Source organism: Sapajus apella, unplaced genomic scaffold, assembly GCF_009761245.1.
Source record: "Sapajus apella isolate SASKATOON/1434 unplaced genomic scaffold, GSC_monkey_1.0 scaffold10, whole genome shotgun sequence".
In the NCBI taxonomy this organism is placed as follows: Eukaryota; Metazoa; Chordata; class Mammalia; order Primates; family Cebidae; genus Sapajus; species Sapajus apella.
Window position 1 is genome coordinate 28,850,610 of NW_022436950.1, and position 13,952 is coordinate 28,864,561.

Here is a 13,952-nt window from a genome sequence, read left to right on the forward strand (position 1 = left end):
CCCGCCTATGAGTGAGAACATACAGTGTTTGATTTTCCGTTCTTGTGTTAGTTTGCTGAGAATGATTGTTTCCAGATTCATCCATGTCCCTACAAAGGACACAAACTCATTTTTTATGACTGCATAGTATTCTATGGTGTATATGTGCCACATTTTCCTTGTCCAATCTATCATCAATGGGCATTTGTGTTGGTTCCAGGTCTTTGCTACTGTAAGCAGTGCCGCAGTGAACATACGTGTGCGTGTGTCTTTATAATTTCTTAATGAAACCAGGTTCTCTGCTGCTGAAGCTAGCTTGATGTTACCACAATAAGCCATTAGGAACACTGCATATTAAGAGATTTTTCATTTTTCAAGTTCAGTCTGAGAATAGTCCCAGAAGCTTGGAATTTTTTTTATCTTACAGAATACAACGTATGGTGGCTATATTTTTCTGTCATGGAATTTTACTACACTACCAACGGGAATGTAATTACACCTTTCCCATATGCCTGTTTCTTACCCTGAGGAAGCAAGGACATAATTAAATCTGGCAATGAAAGAGTACATGTATGGCAGGAGCATCCCAAATTGTGCAGCAGACCTATCCTGGGATTATTTCTGATTGACAAGTTTGTAACGTGAAGTATACTTGGTAGCATTGTTTTCTGAAACATACATAACCCTTTTTCAGTTGTCCCAGAAGCACCTGCCTTATTCCTAAGGGTGTGCCTGTTTCTACTGTGGAGAAGTTGCATTTACCACTGCCCCTAGCACCCCCACTTCACCCACTATAAGCCTGAAGTCAAAGATAAAGTCGGGGCAAAAATGATATTAAGTGAGTTGATTCTTTTTCCTGGTAACTGGTAACAGCTTACTGATAGGCATAAGAGGCAATGGAAATAAATAACAGAAAAGCAAATCTATCTTCCTTAAATACCTAAACCACAGGTTTTCCAGTCATTAATTTTACTGACTGGATCCATTTTATTCTAAAATGCTTATTTTATTCCAAAAAAAATTAAAGTCAATCTCATTTGCAGGGCATTCAAACATGCAAAATGTGTGACTGATCCTAGAAAGAAGGTAAAAATTGCTTCGGTTTTGCAAGTTGGTATGGTTCTTAGCTTCAATTCAGATCTGAGACTCATTGGTACTTCAAGCTTTGATAAACCACTTCATCTCTAGACTTAATGTTTCTCTTTTCATAAAGTAAAATATTAATACATATCATTTTGGCATTGAGTGCTATAATTAATATACAGTATTTCTGAACTATTAACACATTTCCAGATAAAAATGCATGTAGGTATAATAATCTTAACGATGATTATTAGGCATGAAAAATCATTCTCCTTACAACCGAAGACAAATAATGCCCTTGTTTCTCCAAAGCGTAGAATCCTTACCGATTCCACCGCGAAACTTGGAGCAATCTTTTCATTAATCTCATTTAGTTTGTCTGAAAACAGCTGCCTGTCTTCTGTGGCCATAATGGATTCAACTGAAGTTCCCAGGACTTTCACACCATATTCCTTGAGCACACCTCTCTTGAATAGTTCCACTCCTGAAGAAGAACCAAACATGATTAGTTTTTAACATGTCAAACTTTTGTGTCTTCTTTAACAGGCAACTGAACACATTTTTTTTTTTTTTTTTTAGTCTTAAAATCCAAGAAGGTACCACTGTCTATACTAGAATTGTACTTAAGGAAAAAAATTCAAATAAAAATTCTGAAGATAGTCTGACAAAATATGTCACTGATGCTACTATTACTTATGTTATCATCTTCCGAATACCATTTTTATCTTTATTAATAAAAGTCATAGTATTATACTGGGCCTTAAGATTTTAATATATTCTCTGTCCTTCTAAAGTCCATTTCTATAATGAGATTCTATAATTTTAAAAATCCCAAATATATGAGTACCTACTTCTGTTAAAAAATTATCATCAAAATGGTTTGCGTTACACTACCTTGACATCTAATTTTGCCTCTTTTTTTAACATACAAATTATATCAGCAATTGCTTATCCACACTAGCTAAAGAGATTCTTATTTGTAATCTAGTTCCAAAGATTTGAAGAATTTTAAAGAGAACAAAGCAGTATACTCAGCAGATGAATGAAGGAATGGTAGAAAGATTGATCTATGTTATTATGAAAATATATTTAAGATGCAACTGCTGCAGGGCTGATACGTAAGAGCACTTAACCAACGTTAATTCTCTTTTTTCATTCATAATAGTTCTGAAGACCTCAATAGCAACAGAGAAAAGCAATATCCTGGGATAGAGTAGCGAAATTCAAGAAACCTACTGGCCACTTCAGAGCATTCAAGGGAAAAGTTTCTTTGTCTCTCAGCTATTTTGTGAAATTAACTAGTGATATTCATCATATGACTATCTTAAGTGGCTGTTTGCTAACTGCTTTCTCACACATTAGAAGAAACGTTTTATGAACACACTAAGCACAGTTGTTAGATGAGTTCGAATAAAATATATTACACAGAAGCACATATGGCAAAACTCTGCAATTAAACTTCTAACAACTTACCACAGTTCAGAGCTGTCTGGCCACCCATGCCCAGAATTAACCCATCTGGCCGTTCTGCCTTGATGACCTCTGTGACAAACTGAGGGGTGATGGGAAGAAAGTAGACAGTATCGGCTTGCTTTAAGCCCACCTCATTGGTCTGGACTGATGCAATGTTTGGGTTCATCAGAACAGTTTTGACATTTTCCTCCTGAAAGAAACAAAAGAATCCAATACATGAATATATGGTCTAAAGAAGAGAATGGCCACACTTAAATAGAGAGACATGGGGTAACTAAGCTTTTAGGTTATCTGTGGGCTGTAGAGATCTATAATAGCATTAGTGAATGGAAGTTAAAGGAAGACAAGCATTTGGTCAAAGAAAGGAAGAAATTCTTGAAAATGAAATTATCCAGAAGAATTGGCTGCCTCAAGAAGATTACCATGAGGTGATCTTTGGCACTGAAGGTAAAGATGGAGACCATTTCTATACAATTTGTCTAGAGATCCACAAATCTTACTGAACTCCGTAGTTCAATCAACCTTAAAAGAATCACATATTCCAAACGTTTTAAATTAGTAAATATAAACTGGAACTAGAGGCAATATGAAAGCTGCTTACAATTATGTGGTCAATTTTAGAGTATGTATCATGTGGCAATGAGTAGAACATATATTCTGTTGTTTTAGGGTGGAGAGTTCTTAAAAGGTTTATTAGATCCATTTGGTCCAATGTCAAGTTTAAGTCCTGAATATCTTTGTTAACTTCTTGCCTCAATGATTTGTCTAATACTGTCAGTGGAGTGTTAAAGTCTCCCACTATTACTGTGTGGAACTCTGTCTCTCTTTGTAGGTCTCTAACAGCTTGCTTTATGAATCTGGGTGCTCCTGTGTTGGGTGCATATATATTTAGGATAGTTAGATCTTCTTGAATTGACCCCATTATCATTATATAATGCCCTTATTTGTCTTTTTTTAATCTTTGTTCATTTGAAATCTGTTCTTTTCTGAAATTAAGATTATAACCCTTGTTTTTTTTTTCTATTTTCCATTTGCTTGGTATATTTTCCTCTATCCTTTTATTTTGAATGTATAGGTGTCATTACATGTGAGATGGATCTCTTGAAAACAGCATACCATTGGGTTTTGCTTTTTTATCCAGATTGCTGCTCCATTCCTTTTAAGTGGGGGCATTTAGCCTGTTTATATTCAAGGTTAGTATTGATAGGTGAATTTTATCCTGTCATTGTGCTATTAGCTGATTATTATGTTGGTTTGTTTGTGTGGTTGCTTTACAGTGACATTGGTGTGCATGTCCAAGTGTATTTTTGTATTAGCTGGTAGCAGTCTTTTCTTTCTATACTTAATGTTCCTTTCAACATCTTTTGTAAGGTAAGTCTGGTGGTAATGAATTCCTTCAACATTTTGTTATCCAAAAAGGATCTTATTTCTCCTTTACATGTTAATCTCCAAACCTAAAATAAAATTTAAAAAAAAAAAAAAAGCTGCTCCCCCTTCTATTTATTTGTCTGAGAACAACATTGACTTGTACATTTAAAATGCAGAATAATGTGCTCCCTTCTTGCTGGAAGCACTGAGAGCCTTCTACTGGTTTTCACTTTTTTCTAGATTTTCATGCTTGCTGCAGTGCTTTAACAAAGGCCATTATACAACTGTTTGTACATACTGTATTTTAAAAAAAAATTATGGCAAAAGAAATAAAACTATGTATGTGCATGCGTGTGTGTATATGTAAATATACTTATGAAGGTATTCATAGCTCTATCTCATTCCTTACATCAGGATAGACTTTCAAAATAATTCTTTATGTCGGCTACTAGGGATAATTGTTTTAAAAACCAGGATGAGGGTGACACTTAGCAAAATAATTATTATAAAATATGGCCAGATGGTTCCTATTATTTCATACATTTTTAAATTTTAAAAATTTAAATTATGTCAATTTTAAATTCCCCTAAAAAGTCAACAAAATATTCAGATAAAAGCATAGAAATTATTCTTGAAAACCCTACATATCTTTGGGGAGGATATGAATAAAACATTAAATATATTTTATGCTGCTTTAAATTGAAATAGTGACTTAATACTTGTAATATACTTTTTTAGTTATTTATTTGATTTTTATACCAAGACTATGAAAGAGATTTCAACCATTTGGATGAAGAAAATGAGATTCAGTAAGGTTAAATGGCTTGCTAAAGGTCATATAGCTAAGAAGTGGTGATATTAGGACTCTAATTCAAGTGTTATGATTCAAATCCTTTGCTCTTTCCTCAATATGAGTCATCTTTAAGATTTTAAAAATAATATTATTAACAAAATGTCAGGAGGATACAAACAGATAAGCAAATGCCTTTATAATATGGGGTAAATTTTAATAATTGAGTCCAAACTGAGAACATATCAGCAACAGAAGTTATAGAAAACCTCACTACTAAAAAAAAGTACCAACAAACTTTAGTATACTTGAGTATTTTTCTGAATGCGCTATACAATGAATATAGCAATATTTCATAAGTCAAATTAGACAGGAAAAGATCCTATACATACACATGATGAGTGTTCATTTATTTTAAAACTTACAATTTCAATCCATCTCAATTTTACATCATTTTATTTTTCTAATTCTTGTTACAATATATGCACCAATCATAATATTTTAGTTTAAAATATCATGTCTAGTTATTAACCTTCTAAATGATCACAATATAACCTAATAATTCCTGTTCTTTAGTTAAAAATGAGTAACTTTACCCAATTGATGTAAAACACATTAAAATGCAAACTATAACCATACAAATTCTTTGTAAAACTCCCAAATAGAATAAAAACTGTATACTAGATAAATGTATTCTAAACTCTGAACACACTTGGATTGTGTTCTAACCAATCAAAACCAGTGGACAGCCTCCAATTATCTAATTAGAAATCATAATACAAAGAAGTAAAATATCATTTTGAAAGTGTATTCCAAAAAATGTGTGAGTGTGCATGTACATGCATGAATGGTGGAGAGTATTAAAAAAAATGGGAAAAAGACTAAGTCATTGAGAATGTGTTCTACCTCTTCAACATACCCCATCAGATGAAAATGTTTGATTATAGAATACTAACAAAAATAAAAAAAAAAAGAAAATCTTTGGCCAACTTTTTTTTCCACATTTGCTGTCCCAGCCTTCTGCTGCCATACTCTGCCACCCTCTACTAGCCTGGTCTCTGACGAATGGCATTACACTGCAAAGGCTGAAGCAATGTCAACAGGAGTTCACATTGTCTCTGAATGGCCTGATTAGCTCAATCAGGGGTACCAACTGAATTCCTCAAGAGAAATACCTTAAATATACAATGGAATTTTTCTAAAGTTTTATTTTAGTACACTAGGGGTTGGGAGATCTCCAGAGTGTTTAAATAAACAGGGAGGATGTCCTTCCACACCTGTGTATCAAATCTTTTATACTTGAAAATTTTGCCATATCATCCCATTTCCCAGGCACTGATGGGAGAACTGGGTCCCCTAGCAATAGATAATAATTTCTAAAACCTGAATGAAATGTACTGTTGCCCTTGCTCTTCCAACTGGAGTTTCCCATTTTAACCATAAAGATGCCTGAAGCATCCTGTAGAACATTTGAAGTACTTTAAAACACCAAAGATGCCCAAAATTTATCTTTCACATAAAAGACAAGTATATTTGAAAAGCTCACTGCCTCAAAAGAAATAAACAGCATCAATAAATGGGGCTTTACGTATTTTCACAATAAGAAGGCAATAACCTAAATAATTTTGGAGATTACCCTCCTTCATTTACAAATGTGCGCATTTGAGAAAGGTGAAATTCTTGCTCGTGATCAGACTTCCTTAATACAAGACGTATAAAGGCACAGTTAAGGAAATAATTATAGCAACTTTGAAAAGAGGTAGTGTCATAAATCTAAATTATGAAATACTAATTAGATTCATTAAAGGAAGCATATTAGTAAAGATCATATTCTCTCACCTTCATGGCTTTTACAGCTTGAGATCCTGAGTAATCAAATTCACCTGCCTGACCAATGGACAGACCTCCTGATCCTAGGATAAGGACTTTGGAAACCTATAAGCAATAATAAAAAGACATTGTTATTATTGCTAAAATGGTGAAAATAAAAGACGTTTTCAAGAATGGAGAAGACAAACTACATCATCTGAGTTTATGTGGTCATTTAAGGTCTAATGCTATAAAACATGTAATATATAGAAAAAAAAGACTAACAACTTAAAACATCTCTAATTTCAATGTGATTTCCAAAGTTTATTAAGGTTTTTCACTTAAGTAAAAAGTTTTTAGAAGGAATTTACATTTTATTTAAACATATAAATATCCAAAAATATATACATATATGTAAATATATCTATGTGTGGTATTTTTTCAAATATACATCCTTCTAAATTTTAAATAATAATGGTATGTGTGTGTAGTTTATGAAGGAAATGGGTAAAAACCTTATCACACTAACATACATATTCAAATTAAGGATTTAAGTGTCATGCTATATTAATCCTTGCCTATTTGCTTTTTAGAGGTAAAATATTCAGTTCATGATGTTGAATAACAGTTATTCTAGTTGAAACAAAAGGAATTCTACTACCTATAATAATTCTGTAATCTGAATTGTATCTCATGTTTACATAGAGCTATGGCTTTTTGGATAATGGGAAATAAATTCTAAAATAAACTCTATTCTTTGTTGTTATTACAAATGCTTTGTAAGCAGTAAACTTTAAAAGACATTATTTTAAATCAAAACATGAAAGTTCCACTAAACATCATCAAGAAGGAACCAAATAATTAATTATAAAATGACAGCCTATTACAATAATACCAGTCATCTTTTATTAAACACTACTATGCCTTACATCATTCAGTTACTAAAAATCATCACATAATCCAAAATTCATAAACCAAAAACAAGCCCACATACTGACCTCAACTCGAGATGCAACTAGTGCTGGCTTTGGTAGGACTGATGTAATGGTGGTACCTTTTTCTTTCTTTATCAGTGAGAAAAAGGAATCAAACAGATACTAGAAAAAATATAACCAACTAGTTAGAAGCTTCAAAATTCTTAAGTTCACCAGATAAAACACAAGATGCCCAGTTAAATTTGAACTTCAGATAAAAAACAAATAATTTTTAGCATAACATTTCATATTTTTTGCTGTCTTGTCAATAACTATCTATTACTGTAAGAATTTAATCAAATAAATACTTCTGTTCAAATCCTATAAAGAAGAAGTTTCCAAGAAGCAATAAATATACCAGATGCCTTCTGAGAATGCCAAATTTTTAGCAACTTGTATATCATTTGCTTCTTCTAAATCAAATTCTAGTTGGACAAAACAATTGAAGCTATATCACTTATTATATAGAAAATTAGAAATACTAATTTAAACTTCTATCAGCTCTAAAAAACAATTTCTGAAGATTATTCTTAAACTTTGCCAGAGGATTTACTTCTGTTGCTTCACTAGATATGACAAATTACAACAAAGAATATTCATTTTGCAATTATTGGAAAGACAAAAAAGAATTACATGATAGTGGATATTATTACATATCTTAATTGCAATGTTCCTAATCCAAAGTACTAATATATGCTAATTTAAATTTTAAATTAAAAAATTACTTAGCATGTGTTAGATGATACACTTAACTAAATTTGATTTATGAGTTTCATCATGGGTTGGTAATATAATACTGATTTTGGCTATTAAGAACCAATCTTTTCTAACATTAAAACAAGAACAAAGTACAAATACCTAAAAAGGCAAATTGGACATGACAGAGTAGAACAGAGCGTGCAGAAGGAAAGCTTTTATTATCTTCCTGATTTTACTTAGAAGTCTTTTCTGAGAGTTCTGACAACGAAGATTTGATGCTGGCGGAGGCCCCTGGGTGTGGGGAAGTCACAATAGACTTCAGATTCTTCTGGAGTTCACCAGAAGTGTTTATTTGGAAAGATGTGCTTGAACAATGAACTAAGAGCTCACACAAAAAACGTAAAAATATGTAGATTAAAAACAAAACTCCTCTAAGCATTCCTGTGGTTGATTTCTGAAGCCTCTGAATCATCTATGTATGTGCATGCATGCCCTCTCTCCTCCCCACACCCCTTCCCCTCTTTTCTCCTGCTGCTGTTTATTCTTCTTTAGTGGCTACACAACCAGTTGCCATAGGGATTTTTGTGAAGTCACAGATGGAGGATTAAAATTTCATTTCAGTCAGGAGAATGAGAGGGAGCAAGAGGGAATTCATTTGCATAGTACAACAATTGTAAATTTCAGAACTAAATATATTAGAATGATAATGGGTTTAAATATAAATAGCATCACTTCGGGTTTCTTAAGGGCTTTCCCATTTTAAATTTTTAAAAAGATAAAAATTTCCTCTGTGACATTCATGGGGAAATTTTAATACAAAATGTGTGTTACCAAAGCAATTTTTTTTGAGAATGTTCTGCTCAAGATCATCTGGGGTGATTATTTTGGTTTCTCGAGTTTCCACACAAACACATGCTTTTTTTTTTTTTTTTTACATATATAATGGGCCTCATCTTTCTGACATACCTCAGTGTCTGTTGGCCCTGGGGTGACCTCTGGGTGGAACTGCACAGCAAAGAAGGGTTTGCTCTCATGCATAATCCCCTAAAGGAATAAGAAATGAGAAGAAATTCCTTCTGTAACAATGAATGCCAAGTAATATACCTCAAATTAAAAAACTGAGTCAGATGCTTCAAAATTTTTTTTAAACTAACTGTACTATTAAATAGCATGGCCCTATATCTTAAGTACTTACATATCTGACCATTTTGATAGGTATGGAAAATGGGTCAATGAAGACTCAACCAAATGTGTTTTCTTTTAAAATAAATAAATAACAAATTTGGTCTATAGCCTTTGAGACCCCTCTGGGCCCCAAACCCTAAATTACTTTTCCAAAGTTCTTCTCGAAGACTCCACCAGTGCCGAGTAAGTCCCAGAGACCCACCTAGTCTGCTCTCAAACAGATCTGGACCAACAGCCCACTAACATTGAATGTGGATAGTTGTTGATTAATGACTGAAATAGTGAATTTTAATGAGTCAACTGATGAGAGAATAAGAATAAGAGAAATGACTTTTTAAAACACAGATGCCTCTGGAACAAAACCTATAACTGTTTTTCAACCCCCAACCCCAAAAAATCACAAACAAGAGAAAGATATTTGCATCACAATGTATTTAAAAATTCTGGGTGAACTTTCTGGGTAAATAAGTTATTGCACATTTCAAAGCAGCTAGAAGATTTGGAATGTTCTCAATACAAAGAAATAAAAATGTTTGAGGTGATGGTTATCCTAAATAGTCTTATTTGATCACTACTTATGCATGTATCAAAATATCACATGTATCTCATAAATATATACAATGCTTATGTATTGTTCTTCTTAAAGCCTTGCATTTTTCATCACCAGCTGAAAAGGTTTACTGACAGCATTTACCTCATTTGTTTGATCATTGACATTCACAAAAAGTGGTTTCCAGCCAGCAGGGAGGGTGTTGTCCAAAGCATAGCCATGATTCTGAGCAGTAATGAAAGCTTGTCTGTTTGTGACATTCAAAACAGGCTGATTCTGCCCTCTGGAGAGAAAAGAAGAAAAAGAATAGGGAAAAGGAAAAGTGAAGAGAATAATATAAATGTATTCCTTATAAAGTGGTGAACAAGAAAAGCCTATTAAAATTCAAAATCTCAATTGCTTAGTGAAAATCACTCTGTGAGAAAAGTCACAGATTGTTAATCCCAATAATTTTCCCAACAAAAATCAATTCAGGAAGCTTTGTTGTGTGTTAAATACACACAGGTCTATTAAATTCTATAATCGGTTTTAGAAAAGGGGGCATTGCACTCATAACAAAAAGGATTGCTTGCCAGCTTAACAGAAACAGACAAATATAAGTGACTTATTTTAAGAGAACTACAATAATTTTAAAGCCAGAAGACAGTTATTGGGAGACAATAAAAAGATGACTGCTCACACCTGAAATACACTTTACGTAAGGGGTGGGCCATGGGGGAAAGCCTGGTGTTTAATAAATTAATATCGTTTGAGGCAAAAAGGAAAAACTGAGAGGATCTAAAGATTTCTGGGCTCTTAAGTCATACTACCTTCTTAAAATGTTACAATGTTCTGAAATCAAGCTTAAAATCAGAACAATTTCCCTTGGAATATCATTTGATTGAGTATTATAACCTCAACTTATGCCAAGGGAAGGAAAATAACTTTAAGTTATAACAAGGTTATTGTTAGAGAAGGCCGCCTTCCAAAAATGCAGTAAAAGTGGTATCAGGTAGTCAAACAACTGTCAATCATATAAGGCACGGTTACTTATTTACTCTAAATAAATGACAGGTAAGTTCGCAGGGTTCTTTGTATTTAGTTAGTATGTCAGAGCTGGTTTACTGTAAGCAAAAGTGAAACCACCTCACCTGTTGGCCATGGACATCTTGTAGGTTTTGGCACCAGCAGCCAATCCTGTTATTAAGTTTCCTGTACTGATTCCAAACAATGGCTCCTTGCGATCACTCTCAATAATCTAAATTGGGGAGAAATTTTATTAACCAAATAGAACAGTTCCAAAAAATGTTGCTTCTGAGTGAATAAAAATGAGGTATCCTTTTTTCTTAAGAAGGTAAAGAGAATAGTAACTGAATTTTAAAAGAGAATATAAATAAGGACATCACTGACAAATTTGTAGCATTAGAATTCAGTAAGATGTACTTTATATTCAGACTAAACTAATTCAGTATCTCTTTAGAGATCTGCAGGTCTTATGGGTCCCAAGGTCATGATGAGGAACCATGAGCTGTCAGTTTACAACTGTAAGGCAAAATACACTTGGCCATTGGACTCCAGTTCTTTTAACTCAAGGGCACAATCCCAAAGTTCCCTTGTCTGAAGAAAAACCCTATTTTCTCTGATATTCTCTCCTCATTGATTCCCCCATAGAATATCTCTACTAAGAGTGCCTCAGAAGTCACAAATAGAAGTATTGAAAAATCCTTGAATATAAATAAAATGTATCACGTCCTTTCAGGGTACAGAGTGGAAGCCCCCACTTCCCACACAGATACACACTAATTCCAGGTTCACTGCACCTTTCTGACATTCTGAATTAGTGGTTCTGCAAGAGCTGGATTCCCAGGTCCTCCTGCAATCAAAATCCCATCATACTCCATCTTGGTGAAATCGTGATTCCAGGGAACTAAGTGCACTTCAGCTCCTCGCTGGAAAAGAGACATAAGAATGATGAATTTAATAACATGTTTCTTTGCCAAAGTATCATTTTGATAGACTTTCTCTTGACTAACCATTCCTTAAAGGGAAGGAAAAATTTGTACACAATTCAAATAAATAATGCTGAGCAAAACTTTCTTTGGGGCCAGGCTTGGTGGCTCATGCCTGTGATCCTAGCACATTGGGGAGTTCAAGACAGGGGAACTACTTGAGTCCAGGAGGTCGAGACTGTCCTGGGAAACAGGGCAAAACCCCATCTCTACCAAAAAAAGATAAAACATAAATTAGCCAGGTATGGTGGCATGTGCCTGTGGTCCCAGCTACCCAGGAAACAGGTGAAAGGATCACCTGAGCCCAGGAGTCAGAGGTTGCAGCAAGCCAAGTTTGCACCATTGCACTCCAGGCCGGACAACAGAGTGGGGCCCTGTCTGAAAAAAAAAATGGGGTGGCTCACTGTATTTAATGTGGTGTAAATGGAGCCAACAGTCAATATAAAGTGGAGGGAAAAAAGAGACAATTAAAGGTTCGATCCTGAAAAAACAGATAATGCACTCTCCTGCACTCAGAAGAAGTTTCAGTGCCTACAAATGCCATGGCTGGACTGACAGAGTAGGTTACCTTCACACTACCAGTTGCAAAAAATATAAATCCATTTTCTGAAAATGTTAAGTTGGTCCGCATAGGGACCTTCTTCAGTCTTGCCTTTTTGTCTTATCAAATTTTAATCAGCCTTCTTTCCTAGAGTTTTTTCATTATCTATAATATTTATATTGTAATGAAAAATTAGAAATTTATTTTAATATAAAAGTACATAGGAAGGTGTCCTTGAGAGTTTCCCATGAAGCATGTCCTGAAACAAGGATTTGAGAGAACAAAGGCTTATTTGGATAGAGAGGAATCAGATAGAGAGGAAGTGACATCATGAAACATCCCATTTAAAGTCTGCATTAGCAAGCAGTTACCACTACGGATAAGGGAAGCTTAAGCCCACTGGGGAACTCTGAGAGCCAGTGTGGAATAGTTACCTTAGAGATTGCCTATCCAAGGGATGAAGGATCTAGGATAGTTCCACTGACTCTTTCTGTGCTTTGGTTGGAGGCTACTCCAGAGATCATTAATTCTACGGCATTTACTGCCTGCTGGTAGGCTCCAGCCATCAGGCAAAGAGATATAGATACTTGCAGTTGGAAGATGGGGAACATGAATTAAAATGGTAAATAGAGAGTGAGATATAGACAGGCCATCCACAACATCTGCTACCATGCAGGCTATCCAAGGAAATTTTTGTTAATAAACTTCACAAGAATTTGAAATCATGATTTGAATATTGCTGTTATTCTCTAATAAGGAGGTACAATGAAGAATCTCCCTAACACATGCTAATTTGGTGTTATGCAAATTGTGTGTGTGTGTGTGTGTGTGGTGTGTGTGTGTGCATAGGGGAGATGTGTAGACAGAAGACAGAGAGGAGTGAGGAGGAAAAGTCCTAACAAAACTATATTTAAGAAATATTATTACAATGGTTAAGCTTTTGAGAATTTTTAAGTTTTAATTTTAACTGGTTTTCTAATAGTTGTGGAAGTTCGTACTGTGAAGGTTCGTACTGTGTCAGGGCATGATTCCTACAAACATATGGTGCATAATAAATGTAGGCCAAAGGAGAAGCTATCAAACAGACTGGATCTTTTTGGTCATCTCTGTACCCCAAAGACAGGGAACATGATGCATCTCAGAAGGTCAGTCAATAAGTGACAAGAACAGCCATCATTTTCTTCCATGTTTTAGTGGCCCTTGAGGTTTTTATTTTTTTTAAAAAAGAAAAAACATAGCAGTCTATATCTGTAATTTGAACAGGGATAAATGTGTTATTTTATAAATCAAAAGTAACAAGAAGAATGTAGATCCCTGACATTCTGAAAGAATGCTTAAGTTTCTCTGTGACAGAGGAAATTGGCTGAACACTAACGATCAATACTACAAACCCTCACCTTTGAGATGAACAAATTACTTACCTTTACTAGTAGGCGGATTACATTGTTTTTAATTCCACAGTCTACAGCTACCACTTTTGTGGGGTTTCCTTTGCCATACACCTTGACATCCT

General features: G+C 34.3%; 1 protein-coding gene across 3 annotated transcripts in view; it reads right to left on the minus strand.

Annotated features, from left to right (window-relative positions):
• CPS1 (carbamoyl-phosphate synthase 1) overlaps window positions 1-13,952 on the minus strand; it is a 151,026-nt gene that overhangs the window by 74,053 nt on the left and 63,021 nt on the right. For all 3 annotated transcript variants that reach the window (XM_032278335.1, XM_032278336.1, XM_032278338.1), the window contains 9 exons: window positions 13,861-13,950; window positions 11,710-11,838; window positions 11,041-11,147; window positions 10,055-10,193; window positions 9,142-9,219; window positions 7,501-7,599; window positions 6,533-6,628; window positions 2,536-2,725; window positions 1,389-1,546 (listed from right to left, as the gene is read on the minus strand). In XM_032278335.1, the coding sequence (XP_032134226.1) occupies window positions 1,389-1,546; window positions 2,536-2,725; window positions 6,533-6,628; window positions 7,501-7,599; window positions 9,142-9,219; window positions 10,055-10,193; window positions 11,041-11,147; window positions 11,710-11,838; window positions 13,861-13,950 (1,086 nt within the window). The remainder of the gene's footprint in view (window positions 1-1,388; window positions 1,547-2,535; window positions 2,726-6,532; window positions 6,629-7,500; window positions 7,600-9,141; window positions 9,220-10,054; window positions 10,194-11,040; window positions 11,148-11,709; window positions 11,839-13,860; window positions 13,951-13,952) is intronic.